This window comes from Scomber scombrus, chromosome 1, assembly GCF_963691925.1.
Source record: "Scomber scombrus chromosome 1, fScoSco1.1, whole genome shotgun sequence".
Lineage (NCBI taxonomy): Eukaryota > Metazoa > Chordata > Actinopteri > Scombriformes > Scombridae > Scomber > Scomber scombrus.
The window spans coordinates 33,560,970-33,580,969 of record NC_084970.1 but is presented as its reverse complement, the minus strand read 5'-3'; the positions used below and the strand labels follow the sequence as shown (position 1 = coordinate 33,580,969).

The following is a 20,000-nucleotide window of genomic DNA, read 5'->3' as shown; positions in this document are numbered from 1 at the left end:
ACGTATAAGGATTTTCAACAACTCAATTTTAGAATAATAAAAACAAGCATATCTAATGCAGTAGTTCAAACATTCAGAATGTTGTTTACCTGACAATTCATATTACAATTTGAAAGTGATTTTAGTGGGTTTATCAAGATTAATTGGCACTGGCCTGAAAAAAAGTCATTTGGTGCGACCATGATTCATCTTGAAATATCTTATATAGATAAAAGATCATCATTTACAAAAAATTATAAAGAAAATGCAAATACTTTGTTTCCAAACACTTTATATTACTGAAAACTTGTAAAAAAAAAAAAATTTAAAAAAAAGATGTGAAGCGTGTTAAGTAAATTCATTTATTTCAAGATGAATCATGGTCGCACCACATGACTTTTTTTAAGGCCAGTGCCAATTAATCTTGAAAAACCCACTAAAATCACTTAATTTCAAATTTATAATATGGATCTTCAGGTACACAACATTCTGAATGTTTGAACTACTGCATTAGATATGCTTGTTTTTATTATTCTAAAATTGAGTTGTTGCAAATCCTTATACGTCATTGACCCATTTAGCAGGTGTCATTTTTACCATTTTAGTTGAGAGTGTTAAAATGCTAATATTTGCTAATTTGCACTAAACGCAAAGTACACATGAAGTTGATGGGAGTGTCATTTGTCATTGTTGGAAGTCATTAGGTCATAATCATGAATAAAATATTGGACAAACAGAAATTTAGAGTTTTGATGGTGGTTTAAGATGAAAAGTAAGGAGATTGAAGTCTTTTAAGATTCATCCTCTAGGGGCCTTGAATGTATGTCTTAGAGATATTTTACTTAAAAGACCAAATGGTGGCGCTAGAGGACCACAGAAGCCCGTACATTATATTGTCTGTGAATGATGAACGTCTGCACCAAACTTAATAGTTCCAATCCATCAAATAGTAGCTGAAATATTTCATCGAAAGAGTGAAAACTTTGAGACCAGCTGGTAGTGCTGATGGAAAAGTCAAGGGGTCACCAAAGTCATTATGATTCGTCTTCTAGGAACCGTGAATGTAATTTCATAGCAATCAATCCAATAGTTGTTGAGATATTTCAGTCTGGACCAAAGTGATGCCATGAACAACAGACTGACAATGCCATTCCTAAAGTCATGCAGCTACCATGGCTAAAAATAACAACAATAGACACATTCCTTTTTATATTTATCCTTTATTATGAAGCACATACAGGCGTTAAACATAATAGTGCTAACCTTTAAAGCTTCCTGCTCCACTTATATAATTTTGATCTAATATGAGAGAATAGCAATTAAAGTCTGAAATGTATTGGGTTAAGATGAAGACTCATTTACAGGGTAAAACATTTGATTCCTGGCTGAATCAGAAGTTTGTCTGTTCACTGTCTAATGTTCTCGGTTTGTGTTTGTTAGGGAAAAGGCGAAGGAGCTGTGGGGCTGTCTGCACAACCTGGAGGCCATTAAGTACGACTACCATGAGAGGCTCACGAGACAGAGATATGAGGTCAGTGAGTTGCCTAAATAAGTACATTTCTTGTGCTTTTATTATCAGAATGTAATTATACCACAGCCAATTATGCTCATAAATAGAGGAAGTGATGAATGTGTGATTACTTCAATGTGACACATATTTGTCTTGTGATGTATGTGGATGATTCTCCACCGGTGACACAGATAGTTTGGTAAACAGTTACAGGAAACAGTCGAAGCATTTCCTGTTTGATTTATCGGCAGTGACACATCCGCCTGTATCAGTTGTTTGATGTTGTATATACACATTCTCCTCTGGTTAAATAATCCATGTGATGTACCACATGATCTCCTGTCTCACTATCAATCACATCACCAATTTTTAAAAGTAGTATGGATTTAAGATAAGATAAGATGAGATAAGATATCCTTTATTAGTCCCACAGTGGGGAAATGTACATTATTGCAGGAGCAAGTGGAAAGTAAAAACTTACCAGAGCAGGTTATGTGTTGTGGGAAAGTAATGGGAAATATGTAATTTTGGCCACCTTGTTAAATTAAAGAGGACATACAGTATCATGCATATTACCAGGTTTATAATTATATTCTGTGGCACTATAGAATATGTTTGCATGATTTATACTTAAAAAAAACTCCTTATTTATCTCATACTGGCTCTTTATGCAGCTTCTCAGTTCAGCCTCTGTCTGAAATAGGCCGTTTTAGCCCCCCCTTAAAGGCTATGTAAACAATAGTAGCAGGATTTCATATGTTTTCATGTTCTCTACTCAAAGTGGAAATTTCTAAAAATAAATCTTTATATGTTTCAGCATGAGTCTGACCGGAAATATGCAATGGAAACGATCTGATGTTACTTTGATGGGGAAGTAGATGTAATACTACAGGCTGAAGCCCTGACCTTTGACTTTTAGGGGAGGATTTTTACATACCTTTACCTCAGACTTTGGAATTCCTCTATGTGCTATAATACTATGTACTATATAGAAATTCAACATAATAACAGTATAAAAAAAATAACCAAAAAACACAAAAAAGAATGTTATGTCCCCTTTAAAAGGTTGATTAATGATTACATTTTGTTAAGTGGAACAACTTTCACTACAGGGAAACATACAGTATGCTATGTGGTTAAAACTTTAGTTAAATTGCTAATCTAAATTTTTAATTTGACAGGGAGACTATGTGTTGTGTGTGTGAACATTTATATTACATTTATATCTGTGTCAAAGGTTGTATTACAAGCGTTTGCCAGTGTACTTGCAAGAAACAAAACATGAAAAAAAGGCATACAAAGACAAATTGATTAAAAAAAAGAAGAAAAAAGTGAAACACCAGAATAAAATAAATACAGTATAACGATAACATTGATATTACAGTCAAATAATAAGGAAAAAATTAAAAACATTAGTATATTTATTTAGATATTTGTTTGGAGGTGTACTCAGGTGAGATGTACTTATGTGTTTCAGGTGATCTCTCTCAGAAACCGCATCGATGAGCTGCAGAAACAGTAAGTACATGCTCTCATAAAAATGAAAATAAATATGAGCAGTGAGTGATGATACCGCAACACACCACAACACACTAGTAATAATTACAGAGCACAGTACAGTATACAGTAATAATTATTATCTGTATTTTCAAAGTTATAATTAATGTGATTGAACACTAGAGGCTGCTGTAGCTCCAAAGAAAAGGCAGAAGGCTTACAGGGAGAGGAAATAGTGTTTCATAACAGTATTTCATCACTAATGGACCAATTTTAGACGATTATTATTTATTATTTAATTTAATATTTTAATGTTTGAAAAGACGAATTAAGACATTAGTTGTCATAATTGGTCCATTAGTGATCAAATACTGTTTTCTTCTCCCTGTACTCTACAATATTCTTTCAGTATTCCTACAGTGGCATACTTTACCTCCTGCTATGTTGATATTCTTGTATTTTGCTCTAAAGGATCATTGTGCAGATCTGACTCTGTTTTTGCGCTTTGCGCCTTGCAGCAGCAAGAAGGGAGCCGCCTCGCGCCGCAGGAAGTGAGCGACCCCCTCGGTGCCGGTCAGACCTGGACAGCAGGCTCGTTTCCTCGGCCAAGGCAGTGGCCCAGACCACCGAGACATCCGTAACTCCGGTGCTACGGCAACAACTGGATGTCTTACCGCCTGTTTGCTTAATTAAGTAATTAAGTGTTTTCTGGATCCAATAAAGAAATAAAAAGGTTTTGCATCACTGTGTTTGTGATATAATGGTTCAGATGGTAAAATGCCAAAATGATTCAACCTTCAGCTGGTATGCTGTAGTTTGAATGCTCTATCTATATATGTTTATATCAATATGATCAATATAATTAATTAACTTCTTGTGCAGGGGCGGCCTTTGTGATTAGGGGACCCCACGTAAACTCTGACATGGGGCTTCAGTCGGGCCTTAATTTCTCTAATTGAGAATGTTGGTATTGGCTGCGGCCGAAGCTTTTACTTTACTTTACTTTACTTTACTTTACTTTACTTTACTTTACTTTACTTTACTTTACTTTTACTTTACTTTACTTTACTTTTACTTCACTTTACTTTACTTTACTTTACTTTACTTTACTTTTACTTCACTTTACTTTACTTTACTTTTACTTTACTTTACTTTACTTTTACTTTACTTTACTTTACTTTACTTTTACTTTACTTTACTTTACTTGCCTGTAGACCACACTCTAAAGAGAAGTAAAAGACCTACATTCAAATCTTTATTTAGAGAAAGAAGCACTTTTGAGCAAGATATTTCGGCATATATGTTAGTCAGAAGTTTATTTCCAAACATGATAAATCTTTAGCTATCAGAGATCCCCTTTATTTTAGTTTCCTGGATGAAATCTGCTCCGATAAAGAATATAATATTGTATATTGCTGTTTGATGTGCTGCAGCTGAGCAGCTATGTAGCTTTGCTAAATGGGTGTTAACAGAGCACATGTTTGTAAAGTGAGATAATAAGGAGACTTTAGCAGGAAAATTAATGCAGGTTGTTTTAGTTTTTAGTTTAGTTTATTTTGGTCATTAACCCTCCTGTTGTCCTCCCAGGTCAAATTGACCCGGTCTCTTTTGACTGTTCCTTCTTTCCTTCCTTCCTTCCTCTTTCTTTAATTTTTCCTTTGTTCTTCCCCTCCTTCCCTCTTTCTTTGCTCCCTCCTCCTTCCATACTTCTTTCCTCACTTCCTTCCTTCTGTCCTTCCTTCCTTCCTCTTCCTTCCTTCATTCCTCTTTTCCTCCCTTCCTCCCTCCTTACTCCTTTCCTTCCTCCCTTCCCCCCTTTCCTTCCTTCTTCCCTTCCTCCCTTCCTTCCTTCCTCCCTTCCTCCTTTCCTTCCTTCTTCCCTTCCTCCCTTCCTTCCTTCCTCCCTTCCTACTCCCTTCCTTCCTCCCTCCTTTCCTTCCTTCTTCCTCTCTTCCTTCCCTCCTTCCTTCCCTCCTTCCTTCCTCCGTCCCTTCCTCCTTTCCTTCCTTCTTACTCCCTTCCTTTCTTCCTTCCTCCCTCCTTTCCATCCTTCCTCCCTCCTTTCCTTCCTTCTTCCTCCCTTCCTTCCTCAACTCGAAGACAACAGGAGGGTTAAACTCATAGATCAGAGTTTGTGGCTCTTGTGTAGCAGGACGCTATCAGGCTCAGTGTGACCGTCTGCTCTTCCTGTGCTCAAACACCACGTTATCGCTTTATGTAAGATTTGATTCGCTCCTGAGATCTGACGGCATTGTGTGTATTTAGCTTATGGGATGAGTTGTGTAGTTAACCATTTCCAATTTTGTCTTCACTTTTCCAGCCCTCTTAATAACCTTGTGTTCCTACAGAGGCCAACATACATACGTGTATTTATTATTATCACACTATTCTCTGCCTTTGTATTTATATTTGTAGTGTTATGTTATCCCATACCTTTCTGCTATTACATAACTGAGATTTTCAAGTCACAAGTTGAGTCAGTGAAGGAGGAAAAGGTCTAGAGAAGTTCTATAATACAGGAAATATCAGCAGGTGAAAGTCATTGAAGGATTACAATGAGAAGAGGAAGTCACAATATAAATATGTATTTATTAAAATGTCATTCACTCATAAATAATATATAGAAACATTTGACACAACAATTCCTTCATACAGTATGTGTACTATTAACAAGCAGCTCTTATTTACAGTTGTACAAAATGGTCCACCGTCCTCCAATCAATGAACAAAAACTTCTTCTTCTTTGTCTTTTCTTTGTGTTTTGATATTAACGGCACACGCAGCAGCCTTCAGTTCATCCAGGAGGTTTAAAAACTGGAGCTCCAGTCTGACAAAAGCAAACTCAAACTTTGGTGGAAAAGTCTTCACCCAAACGTAAAGAGTCAACGTTATATAATATGTACTAGAATTAAAAAATACTTCAGTTTTAAGCCCCGTATTTCTGTGACTTATTGTAGAAGACGGGAATATTACACCTGCCTATTATTCCTCCCTTCAAAGGTAGGAAAAAGGTTTTGTGTTTTTGTGGAATTACGAGTCCTTCAGGTCCTTCAGGTTCAGAGCGGCTCATAGATGCTGTTGGGTTCATCAGAAGGTCTGGAAACCGCAGGGCTGTTCTGAGGAGACCCGGGGCCTCGGGGGACCACGCTGTCACCCGGGGGGGCCACAGCAGGGTCCGTGCTGATCCTCTGGACAATGCTGGACAAACAGTCCAGACTGGAAATGAGTGATGGTTTGCTGCTACTGGCGTCTGTAAGAAAAAGAGAAGAATTGATGATGAGAAATGTGTCATATTTACAGAAAGAGTTGGTCATGTTAGAAAAGTGTGAGGAGTAAATAGACGTTAGTCATAAAATCATCATCATCATAGTCATAGAAATAATAGAAATACATCAGAAATGTGTCATATTAAAGCAGGCATTGAAAAGTAGTTATATGAAAATAAACATAAATGCTATAAAAAGGTCGTAATTAGGTGTGAAACTGACCTTCTGCTGTCTGGCCGCAGTAGGAACCGTCACTGTTTTCACTTGTGGTCGAACACGGAGAGATGAAATCCATCTGAACAATCAAAAGATAAATCAATCAGTCAACAAGTCAAACATATGATCGATCAGACAGTGTTTGAAGAGAAAATGAAAATGATACACGAAGCTGTGAAATTTAGAGGATGCAATTTTGGCTCAATGTGTTTAAAAAGAGATATATTACACTTAAATTTACTTTTTCATCATTTCTTCCACTGTACACATCAGTAAAATTCTTCATTTTACATTTTAGTGTGTTATTAGCATATCTTAGATTAAACAGGCAGATATTTTAGATGAGAAATATGCCATGTTTAAAGCAGCAATGACTCTGAAATGTGTATCTTCTCAATTAAACCTGAACTTTACTTAAACATCAACAAATCAATACAGAGCCTACATTAAAAAAAATCTGAGGAAGTGATGAATATATTTTCAGCAGTGCATCTGATATGAACGCTTTCCAAAATGTATTTTTCCAAATCCAAACAAAATAAATGTTGTATTTTGGTTTCAAATGTGTTTCAAAACTGTCACAAATGTACAGCAAATCAATTTCAAGTTTAAATATAAGTATTTTAAAGCTGATTAACTTTGTAAATAACAAGTTCTCATATCGTGCTTTAAAACATTTCACTGTCAAAAAAGATTTGATCCAAAAATGTGTCTTTAAAAGTGCATTTTAAAGACACAACTCATTGAATTTTTATTTAACCACTGAGGCCAAAAATAAATATCCGAAACACATTCCTCACATTTCATGAGGCAGCACATGGCCTGCTCAGCTGTTGTTGGACTCACCATGCCATCAGAGCAGTTGGAACGGGGGCTGGAGGCGTCCGAGTCCCCGCTGTAGTGTTTGAGCGGCGGGTAGAAGCCGTCCTCCCGGCCGCCCCTCAGCAGCGACTGCAGGGACTCGATGTAGCTGATGGCGTTGCGCAGGATGTCCACTTTGGGCAGCCGCTGGTTGGGGTTGGAGGCCGTGCAGCGCTTCAGGGTCTCAAAGGCATCGTTGACCTTACCGAGTCGTCGCCTCTCTCTCATCGTCGCTGCCTTCCTCCTGTCTTCATGTGTTGTCTTCCTCTTGCAGGCCTTGCAGGCCCACAGCAGGCAGTGTCCCGGCTGGTGGGGCCCTCCGGGGGCCCTCACATGCTCATCCTCCTCTTCCTCCTCTGCGATGGGGACGTGGTAGTGGTGATGATGGTGATGGTCCTCTGACTTCAGCAGGCCGGCGTTCATCAACCGGGTGTCCAGGTCATCAAAAAAGTTCATGTCACTGGTGCTGAAGCAGGGGTCATCGTAGAGATCATCGGCAGAGGAGAGAGGGAAAGGAAGGTCGGGCAGATCCATCGGACTCTGCAGAAGATTCCTCTCAATGTGACACAAGTGTGAAAAGTTTCTCCAAACGTTCCTCTGATGACTGAAACACTGAAAGTTTCCTCGACAGCGTTTATCTGTTAAACTACACAGAGTATGACATGAAAAACAGAGAAAAAAAGGGCAAAGAAAATGAATGGTCTCCTGTCAAAGTCAGCTGACCTGAGTGGTAGAAAAAGTAGGAAAAGTAGGAACTGTCTGCAGAGGAAAGCAGAGGAGTGTTTTTAAAGGGCCAGTCTGTGTAACTTCAGCTGCCCTGGCTCGGTGTTTGGTGTTTATAAAGGAGTCAGCCAGTGTGGAGGCGGGGCTGTGATGTGTGTGACCAATAGGTTGAGGGGTGTGGAGTGTGTGTGTGTGTGTGTGTGTGTGTGTGCGTGTGTGTGTGTGTGTGTGTGTGTGTGTGTGTTTTTGTGCGTGTGTGTGTGTGTGTGTAGGGTGGGTTGAGGTCACAGAGGTGAAACTCGGCAACAAAAAGGAAGCAATAAAAAACCCAATCCAGTCCATCTTTACAAATCATTCAGTCTGATGATTTGATGTTTATACATAAATAAATGTTGTTCTCCAGTTGCATTGATCAGTTTGCAAGTTTTTTTTCAAGGAAGATATTAGGAAATAAATTCATTTGCTGTAAAAATAAATAGATTCTCTGATCAAGTAAAAATAGAATTTTAAAATCCAGCATTAGACTAAAATGATTCATCAAGATATTTTAAGGATTTTTAATATATATCCGCAACTCCGTATTTCTGTAACTCAAAAGCAAATTTGGATACTGCTAAATTAAATGTTCAGAAAGATAATTTTACTTCACTGAACAACTCTTGCAGTTTACATATATATTTATTGAAACCAAAAGGTGACATCATGTGAAACTTTTACCACACGTTAAAATACACATGACATCTTTCTCAGCTTCTAATTTTACTTCATTTTTCAGGAAACACTCATGAAGTTGACATATTGCAAAGAAAAGTTTTTCTTCTCATAATGACAGAGTTTACAAGTTAACCAAAATGTAAATGTAAAAGTAATGTGATGGACAGTTTTCCATTATAATAAGTGTTGTAATATCCGTCTGTATCTGTATGACTCAGCACTGTTGAAGCTGCTGAGGTGGAGGTGTGTGAATGTTTGAATGAACTGAAATCAAGTTTTATTTTCTTTTAAGATGAACACATAATGAAGTTCTGCTCTCTGGGGTTGTTATCAATATGCAAACTCTCTGAAAGATATCATCCATTAAGTGTCTCAGTACAGAAAGAACCAAAGTGAGGTTCTAGAATCTAGAAAGAACCAAAGTGAGGTTCTAGAATCTAGAACCTCACTTTGGTTCTTTCTGTACTGGAATCTAGATGATTCCTAAAAGCAAAAGAAAACCTCATTAAAGTGAGAATATATAAAAAGGTTTTTCATTATTATAACGATTTTTCACTAAGAGCACTTGCATATGAAAAAATAAATCCTAAAGATAAAGATAAAGGTTATATTTTAAGTAAAAATCAAACCTGAAACAAGTTTTTAGAGAATGAAAATCAGATGGTTGTCTGATAGCTGAAGTAACAACAGTGGATTTTATATTATACTTTTCTACAATGTTTTCATCATTATAATTAAAGTCATTAGTAATGTGATAGAATAGCAATAATATGGCCCTATTTTCTTTTCTTTTTAAATGATTTGATAATTGATCATTTAAACCAAAACAATGATGCAAACTGATTTTCTTTTTTTTTTAGTGTCTTTAATTCTGCTGCTAAAGATTTTTAAACTATCCTGTTAATTATTTAAGCAGGTTGTATTTACTGTACTTTATATATGTACTAATATATTTTATATTAATAGCAACATGGAAAGTTCCATATCGAACAATTACACTTTAAACATGAAAATAAGTGCAAATATTACTGGATATGTAATAAACCAGGACATCACTTTTGTTTCACGCAGTTTAATCAGACAGAGAGACGAGGCTGCTGAAGAGCTTCAGTCTGACGTCCTGCTGAGGAGGTCACGGGGTCACGAGATCGTCAGGTCTGAGATCTGAGGAGGGTGTGTGTGTGTGTGTGTGTGTGTGTGTGTGTGTGTGTGTGTGTGTGTGTGCGCGTGTGTGTGAGACAGAGAGAGCGAGAGAGGGTCATCACTGGACAACAGTTTAAGACAATTTGTGTGAACAGGTGAAATGAAATGATCTCAGCTCGCTGACAGACTGATTTTCATTTGTTGGCAGGTTTGTTTGAAGTGGTCATCTGTTTTTTATTTTTTCTCTTGTAGATTTTGTCTTTCTGTATTTTAAAAAGCTAGAGTGTAAGTAGAAAAGTAAATTATATGCTTATTTAATGGGGGCTGGTGTGAAATTAGTGTGAAATTTCTATTATGTATCACCACTGAGCAGAAGCTGATCTGAAATAACTGCAATAATGATCCATTTTAATTTTAATTTTACCCAAAAAGTGAGAAAAAAATACTTAAAAATGTGTGATGTTAATGTCATCCGTAAAATCTAAAGTCATTTAACACTGAAGATTTGTGTCTAATTGTTGGACAGTAAAAGTCATGTGAATATGTTGGTTTTATCAATCTGAAAATAACAGTTAATTTAGAGGTATCATACTAATTTCTCCTTTTTGACTGGACTCCTTTTTTTTACGTAGCTTGTTTTGTGGGGTTTTTTAAATCTTGTAAACGGGGGGATTCTTCACAGCTTCAGAGACGGAGCAGCTCACATCACAGACTCCTCACAGCTTAATGGGAAGGCAGTGCGTTAAATTTAGAAGCTTGTGAAATCTAAGACAAGTGCCCTTCTAGCTGAAGCGGGTATTATTTTGGAATAACCCCAACTCCCACATGCTCCCCCCTTTTCCTGGGACACATTCAAATGAACCAAAAGAACAGAAACCTGAGAGCGGAGGAATCAACTGCTACGATGAAGGTATCGCACTTGGCAAAATTTGAATTTTTCCACCTCTGTTAAATAACACAGTTCACAGAAAAGCATGCTGATATAATAAATATATAAATAAAAAAATCGAATTAGCACTTTGTGGAGTAAAATGCAACGTGCTGTGAAGCCCAATGTGTTAACAGTGTCAGTGTTCAAATGATGTCATGTCATTAATTATTGCATATTCATGTTTTGCTGCAACATTGAGCACGACATGCAGTCATGCGACAGTTTCAGATGCTCCAAGGTGCATAAATTTCAACAATATAGACAGTACCAGTCAAAAGTTTGGACACACTTTCTCATTAAAGCAAATGGGAAGGCGTGTCCAAACTTTTGACTGGTACTGTATATATTAAAACAATGCAGTGAGGACAAATACATTTAATGCAAAAAAAACAATCAAGCATGTGAGATCACAGAGGTTCACATCAGCATCTATTAAATGACTAAAGGATGAAGGGTAGGTGTTATAAGCAAATACTTCAGCCTACGTCTTTGCTTTATTTATTTATGTGTTGTTACTTTTGTTTTTCCCTTTTGGCTTGTTACTAGTTCTTGTTTAGATGAAGGACAAGGAAGGGGGACATATGATTGTTTGCCTTGTTTGTACACGTGTGTTTGAGGTTGGTGACTAAAGTAAAGTAAAGTAATCAAACCCTTTACTCCAGTCAAAGCAGTAGTAAAACAACAAGTTTTAAAGGTGCAGTGTAAAATGTAGTCGTAAATTAAGTAGTTTTTAATTAGTTTATAATGACATGAAAATAAAAATATTTGTGTTGTTCGTTACCTTAGAATGAACCCTTTACATCTACATAAGGAGCAGGTCCCTTTCCATGCAGGCTGGCATATCTACAGTAGCCCAGAGTGGACAAAAACACTGGCTCTAGAAAGGACCTTTGCTGTTTTTCTTAGCTACTGTACGTTAGGGTTAGGGTTAGGGTTAGGGCTACATGCTTGCAACCTCACAGTTAAAGTCCACTAAATGTCTTACATACTGGTCCTTTAAAAGGCCAATCATGTTTACCATAAGAGCATTAAAACAGTTTTTTCTTGCTGTAATCATTCTTCTCGTTCATTGCTTCTTGACGTGCTTCCAATGTCAGTGATGGTGGGGGATAAAAATCAACATGAGGATTTATCAGTCTGAGTCAATTAAGTTAGTCTTTTTTGCAAATTCTTTTTTTATGAAAAGCGCTATATAAATCACACCTATTATTATTATTAAATTCCCTTTTTGTGTTTCCACTCATGCTGAGCTGAGCTGGATGAGGAAGAAAAATGTGAATTTTAAACTTTTTTCCTGACTCAGACCACTAAAAGCCTAACTTCAGATATACTGTACAACATTTTTTGCATAGACTGTAAACTGTGCATTTCGTCTCCCATCATTTATATTAAGAAGCATGAACAGGACGAATGATTACAGCAAGAAAAACCTGTTTCAGTCTTTATATTGATATCAGACAATGATTGACTTAAATCACAGTAAAAACCAAGATGATGGGAAAAACCCCAATAATCTCTCTTATAACCTCACCCTTTAAGTCTGTGTGTTTATTACTGTAATCTGTTGTGACACTGTCAAACCGTAAGTGAGTCACTCCTGATCTTGTGATACACGGCTCGTATTTTGGAGTTTGTTGATTTCGGTAAAAGAATACTCCACATTTCCATCTTGCTGAATGTCAACGTTAAAACAACCGAATGACAACCCGTTCCTCCCTGATTCAGTCATACATGTATGAGTATGTTTCGTGAGAACAATACTCCTCCGCACTCTTTTCACCAGCGTATTGCATCACGCCTTTGGCTACTGGATATGTGGGAGGTTACAAGGAGTCAACAAAATCTATCTTTAGACTTGAAAACAATTTCACTGCAGACACAAATGTTAAAAAACACCCAAACACAAACTGTGAGATTATGATTATGGCTATAATAGGATAGTATTATATTGTCTGTATTAACCCTCCTGTTTTCCTCGAGTCAAGAAAGGAAGGAAGGAAGGAAGGAAAGATGGAAGGAAGGAAGGAAGGAAGGAAAGATGGAAGGATGGAAGGAAGGAAAGAAAGAAGGAAGGAAAGGAAGGAAGGAAAGATGGCAGGGTGGAAGAAAGGAGGGAGGGAAGGAAGGAAGGGAGGAAAGGAAATAAGGAAGTGAGGAAGGAAGGAAGAAAGAAAAGGAGGGAGGGAGGAAGGAAGGAAAGATGGAAGGAAGGAAGGAGAGAGGAAGGAAGGAAGGGAAGGAAGGAGGGAAGGAAGGAAGAAAAGAATGGAGGAAGGAAGGGAGGGAGGAAGGGAGGAAGGAAAGGAAGGAAGGAGGGAAGGAAAGAAGGAAGGAAGGAGGGAGGAAGGAAGGAAGGAAGGAAGGGAGGGAGGAAAGAAGACAAAAACAGACGGGGTCGATTTGACCCGGGAGGACGACACAAAGGTTAAAAGATCATTACTTTACTAATCATTGTAGAGCTGTTGGGTGGTGCAGCAAATCTGAACCAGAACATTAACAAAGATTATTATATAATATTATTTATCAGGTATGCATCCAGACGAACAAACTCAGGTGTCATTTACAAGTTTATGTCAGACCTTTTAAAGAGATAGGACTCCATCTTTGTCTGTTTGGCAGCTTTTTTTTCCCTGGGCGATTTGTCTTTTTTTTGCAGCAGCAGCCAAAACAATTAAAAGTGCACAACGCAGAGACATACAGTGTTGTTCAAAAGAGTCATTATGTCTTAAATATAAAGACAAAATACAGAAATGACAAATAAATCAATAAATAATGTACAATACTGAAAATTGAAAATATATTCTCCAGTTATTACTTTGCTTACTGTGCTTCCATATAGGTCTAAAATTCAGCTGTCAAAAATCAGCCTATATTTATGTTTGAGACATCTAGTGGCCATACAGTAGTAATCCACTTTTAATAATGACCCATAGGACCTTAATATGATGCTTTACAAAACTATAACAAAACACAATTAAAAACACATAATGTTTTATAGTGTGACAACACTGTGGTTAATATCTGGTTATCTATCTATCTATCTATCTATCTATCTATCTATCTATCTATCTATCTATCTATCTATCTATCTATCTATCTATCTATCTATCTATCTATCTATCTATCTATCTATACATCTATCTATCTATCTATCTATCTATCTATCTATCTATCTATCTATACATCTATCTATCTATCTATCTATCTATCTATCTATCTATCTATCTATCTATCCATCCATCCATCCATCCATCCATCCATCCATCCATCCATCTATCTGTTTGTCTGTCTGTCTATCTATCTATCTATCTATCTATCTATCTATCTATCTATCTATCTATCTATCTATCTATCTATCTATCTATCTATCTATCTATCTATCTATCTATCTATCTATCTATCCATTCATCCATCTATCTATCTATCTATCTATCTATCTATCTATCTATCTATCTATCTATCTATCTATCTATCTATCTATCTGTCTATCTTTCTATCCACCCAACCCGTCTGCTCCTGATAAGGCATAATCATCTTATCAAGTCACCTTATACTGACATCATCATCATCATCATCATCATCATCGGTTCACAGTTTTTTGATGGCCTGAATCTTAGACCTATAGTGTTGTTTTCTGTGAGGACATGGTGGTCGAAACACTTCTACATCACACCATTGTACTGGTTATACTGGGCAGTTTACAGGTATGAATATGTGTAAGTATGTAAAATGATCAGGGCGTTCCTGCAAGAGAAGCTTCCTCTTAGTGAAACTTAGTGAAGCTAATATTACAGCATCATGGTTATACAATAATAATACAACAAGACACAAAGCTAACGTAACATTAGAAGATAGTTTAAAATTATCCTACAGTAAGCTACTAGCCCCCTAATGTTAGTGAACAAGAAATCAAGCTTAAGTAGCATTAGCAGGGCTGATCTACTGCGGTTCAACAACAGCTAACAAGGCACAAAGCTAATATTAGTCTGTGGTAAGCATTCAACATTAATATGCTAAAATATTGCTTCGGGTTAGCTATTAACAGGGTAGCTTAACATTAGCTTGTGGAAAGCTTCCAGCTGATTTGGACTTCGATATAAGCAGCTGTACTCTGTTTTTTATCAGATGTGGTCAAGTTATCAGACTATGTCTTAGCTCCTATAAGTGACCCGAACCTGATTTTGGTTTTCATTTACTGTCTCATACCAACAGCTTAAACTGTCAGATCGGTCAGTCTTTCTCAGTATCGACTGGACGAGAAAACAGGGAACATCGAGGACATATCACCCATCAAAGGGTTATAGTCAGAGAGGGCTAACACATTGACAACCACATTCACACCTAAGGGTTATTCAGGGCCTCCTTCCCCACGTTTTTAGACTGTGAGGAAACCAAAAGGGGGGGAAGCACTAAGGAGATAAATCAATGGTAAAAAAAAAATCGTCTGAAGTGAAAAGCAAAAATGGTGAAATCAGCTATTGAATATCATTAAAATACAATGCTTCTTGTTACAGGCATCACTTTCTCCATTGGCGGAAATCCCATTTTTTCAAACATGAACTTTTTTTATCTATAAAGTAACAGGGATCCAACTCGGTAGTTTCCCAGCTGGTGGTGTTATCGCACCATCCTTCTTTAATCCAGATTTTCTCTGCTTTTTGAATTTGTCCAAAGCTCTTGATCCCATTTCCGTTTGCTCAGTGTAACAGCAAACGTCTCACATTTCATAAGGGCCCTCGATATCCCACCGTGGACTGATGCCAGATCAGTTTATAGCGTCTGGTACCAGGCGAGGATATTTTTATTATGCTGAAGGTGTGCGGGTATGTGTGTCTGTTGTTTGGTGCTGCGACGTCGGATTAGCATCTCCTTTTTATTACATTTGCATTTTATTCTGTGTCTTTTTCATAAGTTCTGAGTATTTGTTACACGGTTTTATCACAAGGCAATAAAAAATGAAACAAAACTGGATTTAACTGAAGGAATATTAATGAAATTGAGTTTAATGTTATCACGATTGGTTTTCTAGAGAGCAAATGCATGCTCCAAAAGATTTTTTCTTTTCTGAATAACTCAAAACAGCAAAAAAGAAGTTTACTCTTGTTCAACACAGTATATTAATTCATGATAGTAAGTTTACACCTGTTTTAAAAGGTTGTATAACAGACTTTCTGATCAGGGTTGTTTGTCACCAACAGACCTACACATTAGAGAATTTAACATAAAATGATGTTAAATGACTCATGAAACAGAAATTGGACAGTTATATAATACTGAAGAGAATTGGTTATGGTCTATGAAAGAATAGAGATAATTTCACTCATTTTTCAGTCACAGTTTATCTTCTTCGTATCTTCTTATCTGCTCAGCTATCTGTGGTTACGAGATCCTCGCCTTGCAAGTCATTAGTGGTTCACAGTTATCTTAACACAGTTAGAGAAATATAATGTTGTTTTTATGTGATTTACTATTATTTATATACTGCTATGATGTCAGATGTCTATTTTATATATGGTCAGAGTTCCCTAAATTTGATGTGAACATGTAGAAATGCTGCCGGTAAGTTAAAACCAAGCGGCTTCAAAATCTCAGTTTGGGATGTTTTGCAGATGAGCCGATGTCGACTCGTTAAAATCTCTCTTTGTCAGTTGCTTAATTTTGTTTTCCTTTCAAATGAACAACAAACAACAATAAATCTTCAGTCCCTTCACTTGTCGTCAACGTCATCATCAAACCTCAATCTGATCTGATCCTCTGTGAGCGGACATGTTGGGACACGCTGCACAGGACAGGAGTGACGTCCTGCCTGTCGAACCTGTTGGATGTAGATTCCAGATGGATCGTAGCTCAGACACCCAGCACTGTACCCCCCCCCCCCCCCCCCCTCAGTTTTATGACTCCTGTTAGCTGTCAAAGCAAACTGACCGTCGTCTGGGTTACGACGTGTTTTAACTCCTCTTGATTGTCAGCGCCCTATTTGATGTTTTACTCCTGTAATTTTCAATGGGGAGTAGACAACACAACAGTAGTTCAGACTCAGTTCGCTTCAAAATTAAGTCATCATTGGATCATCTAACGGCGTCTTACATCCTCTTGTAACATTTCTTGTAAATGACAAGCAGAAAATTTGGCAGTCGCAAGCCGTTTTACACAGAAATTTGCTAAGTGTGTGTAGGTGTGAAAGCTGGAGGAGGTTGAACTTCTAACATTAGATTTCAAGTGTAAAACCACAAGTCCAGCAACATGAATGCCTTCGAAGAGAGACTGTACAAAAAAAGTGTCAATATAGCAATTTTTATGATTTCCATCTGAATTCAGCCCAGTTTTTTTTGCAGAATTTACAGAATAGAAAAAGAAAAGACAATTTAAATTCATCTATGTTGGCATCTACTGTTGTTTTGAGAATATTTTTCAGTTTTGGGCCAAGAAGCAAAGAGATGATGTAATTAAAAGAGCTCCGGTCAAACCTCAGACAATGGAAATAGCAAAGAAAACATAAAGGAAGTATCACTTTTCTGTTTGTTTCATGTATTAATTTAAGGAAGTGTTATATCCTCCTAATCGAAAATGCAAATTAAAACAGGTGGATAGAAACGCACTTTGGCAGCAAGCTTTTCAACTCACCTTATGGGTCATTTTTTCACTTTGATGTGGTCAAACACGTCATACCTCCGAGTTTGTTCGAAGCAAACTGGACCATTAAGAACCTAAAAGTTCTTTGAACTGTGAAGTCTTGTGCCTTTTCACAGATTTTTCTTTATTGCAACACAACTGAAGGGGCCACATCCAGAGCCTTTGACTATGTGAGGTACAAAACAAAATGTCAAACTTGATTAAATGTTATGGAGGCATCACGATTCAATACAATTTTAGCATATAAGAGAAGCGAAACATTTCTGAAACGTCATGTAAATGTTATGAAATGGAGACAAACCCACTTAATGCATGCAGATTTCTGCTGGATTAACCTGTTTACTACTCAATCACACAGATCTGATGATTTATTGCTGATAAAATGTCTTAATATCTAGGTTAGTTTTTTATTTGCATGTTCTGAGTTATTATAAGTAGCACAAGAATATCTCATATCTTGTAAATATAAGTTATTTATGAATCCAAGGAATAACAAGTTAAAGTGAAAACAATTATTTCCAACATTCAAAAGACAAAATTACAACTATCACCAACTTTCACATTAAAACACCTCAGTAAAGTTCTTTAAGTTAATGGGAATTTTTTGGTCAATATTTAAGAAAAACAAAAACATTGGAGCTTAGTTATAAAATATTGACTGAAACATGATTAATATATTATAATACTGGTTCAAACATATAGATAAGACACAGACAACACAACAGAATTGGAATTGATGGAAAATAAGACATCCACTCCAGGTTGAGATTGCATTAAGTCTAAAGTGTTGGTTGTGCAGAGCTACAACAGGCAGCTGCTGTAAGTCGTAGCGACGTGACGGTGGAGTGAAGGTGGAGTTCGACAGGTGTACAACTTCTCTCTCCGGGACAGGCTGAGTGACGCTGCTGCTGGCCGTTGGTGAATTACTACTTCCTGTTGCACGGCGAGGTGGCTGACCTCTGGACACGCTATGATGGGTGTGACTAACTGCTCTAATAGGATTCAACTAGCCTGCTGAGACACGAACACACACACACCTTCACACACAGATTAGTTAACCATGCCTCTCTCCTTCAGTCCCCGATCACTCTGTGCAGTATGTCATCCATGCACATGCAATTTATCTGCAAAACTAACTGTGAATTAAAAATCTTATCTGTGGTTTTAAACTTTAAAGAAAGTTTTTAAGTTTGTGGTGATGTTTTAAGAGACTCATTTTTATGTGAAGTGTATTTGTGGTTTATTACTTCAGTTGTAAAAGTCATTGTATGTTGTATAATGAGAATATTAAAGAGAAACAATATGGGAGACGAGTTAGAGAACTGCAATCTCAAGTCAAGTCAAGTTTTATTTATATAGCATAATATCACAAATCACAATAATGCCTCAAGGAGCTTTACAAACTTTACAACATCCCAACATCCTCTGTGCTTAGATCCTCAATTTGAATTAAGAATAAAGAAAAGAAAAAAAACAACCTTTAATGGGGAGTAAAGGGAAGAAACTTTAGGGAGACGACAAACAGGAAACAGATGTGTGTGCAGAATTAAGAAAGCAAAATAACAGTAATCCAGTAATACAGCATGGGTGGGGGGGGGGAAACAGACCTGTGCCATGTGATCTCCATCACCATGGAGACCTGGAAGGAGGACAGACTGCACATATACAGGAACTCACATCTCCTGCAAAGTCCGCTATCTGCTTCAGGTCATACTTACTATACTGCTGCTTCTAGGTTATCTGTCACTCAAACGTAACCTCACGTCATTTATGGGGCGACTGACATTAAAAAAATGAGGGTTCTTTTTCTTGGGAGGACAATCTCACTTCTAATGTCACTCTTGGGTTGAATTTGGCCACTAAGACGCTGCGTTTTGTTCCCAACTGTTGCATTTTGAATTTCATACCATATTATATCTCTTATTGGCTTCTTCTCAACAACAGCAGCTGAGAATCAAGAGCATCTCATTTTGGAGTTCAGCCATCCACCAAACTAAAAAAAACAAAAACAAAACATGACTTTTCAGAGACAAAGTTGATGTTGAAATTTAAACTTTAAATTCAACATACTGTAAACCTGTTGCATCATTGCATTATCCAGCAGATGTTCTTATGTTTATGTCCAGCAGTGGTGGAAAGATGCAGATGATATGTAAGTAAGAGTCTCTGCATCATGTACTGATTTACAAACACACAATAACAAACATGACAAATATGATTTTTAATTTTCTCTATAGCAAAAAACTAGAAACCCATAAGACAAGTTTTTAGATGCATTTTTTAAATATAGTAACTGTGCTACTACAAACACCTCAAAGCACTTTAAATCACTGCTGCAAACACTGTTATAAAGCTGTTATAGATGACATAGTGGGTCAGATACCACTCAGCAGTGTTTGTCTGTTAATGTGATTAATTTCACTGTTTTTACATTAAAAACAACTTTGTTTAAATACACTATAAATATTCTGTAAGTACTGTAACTGTAACAAGCACATATACAGTAAGTGAGCAGACAGTAACTGAG

The 20,000-nt window shown here is 37.0% G+C and overlaps 3 protein-coding genes across 3 annotated transcripts in view; 2 read left to right on the top strand and 1 right to left on the bottom strand.

Annotated features, from left to right (window-relative positions):
• Positions 1-8,120, top strand: part of LOC133985041 (troponin T, fast skeletal muscle isoforms-like) — a 14,383-nt gene extending 6,263 nt beyond the window's left edge. The window contains exons 6-7 of the mRNA XM_062424631.1: positions 1,420-1,510; positions 7,961-8,120. Of these exons, the coding sequence (XP_062280615.1) occupies positions 1,420-1,510; positions 7,961-7,990 (121 nt within the window). The 3' untranslated portion in view covers positions 7,991-8,120. The remainder of the gene's footprint in view (positions 1-1,419; positions 1,511-7,960) is intronic.
• The window catches only part of LOC133982893 (V-type proton ATPase subunit d 1), a 155,235-nt gene that overhangs the window by 94,291 nt on the left and 40,944 nt on the right, over positions 1-20,000 (top strand). The gene's annotated exons all lie outside the window — the stretch shown is intronic.
• On the bottom strand, positions 5,562-8,004 carry LOC133983258 (myoblast determination protein 1 homolog 1-like). Its single transcript, XM_062422320.1, has 3 exons — positions 7,315-8,004; positions 6,475-6,547; positions 5,562-6,236 (listed from the first exon to the last, which is right to left on the bottom strand). Exons 1-3 carry the CDS (start codon positions 7,861-7,863, stop codon positions 6,043-6,045), a joined length of 816 nt encoding a protein of 271 aa, XP_062278304.1. The 5' UTR covers positions 7,864-8,004; the 3' UTR covers positions 5,562-6,042.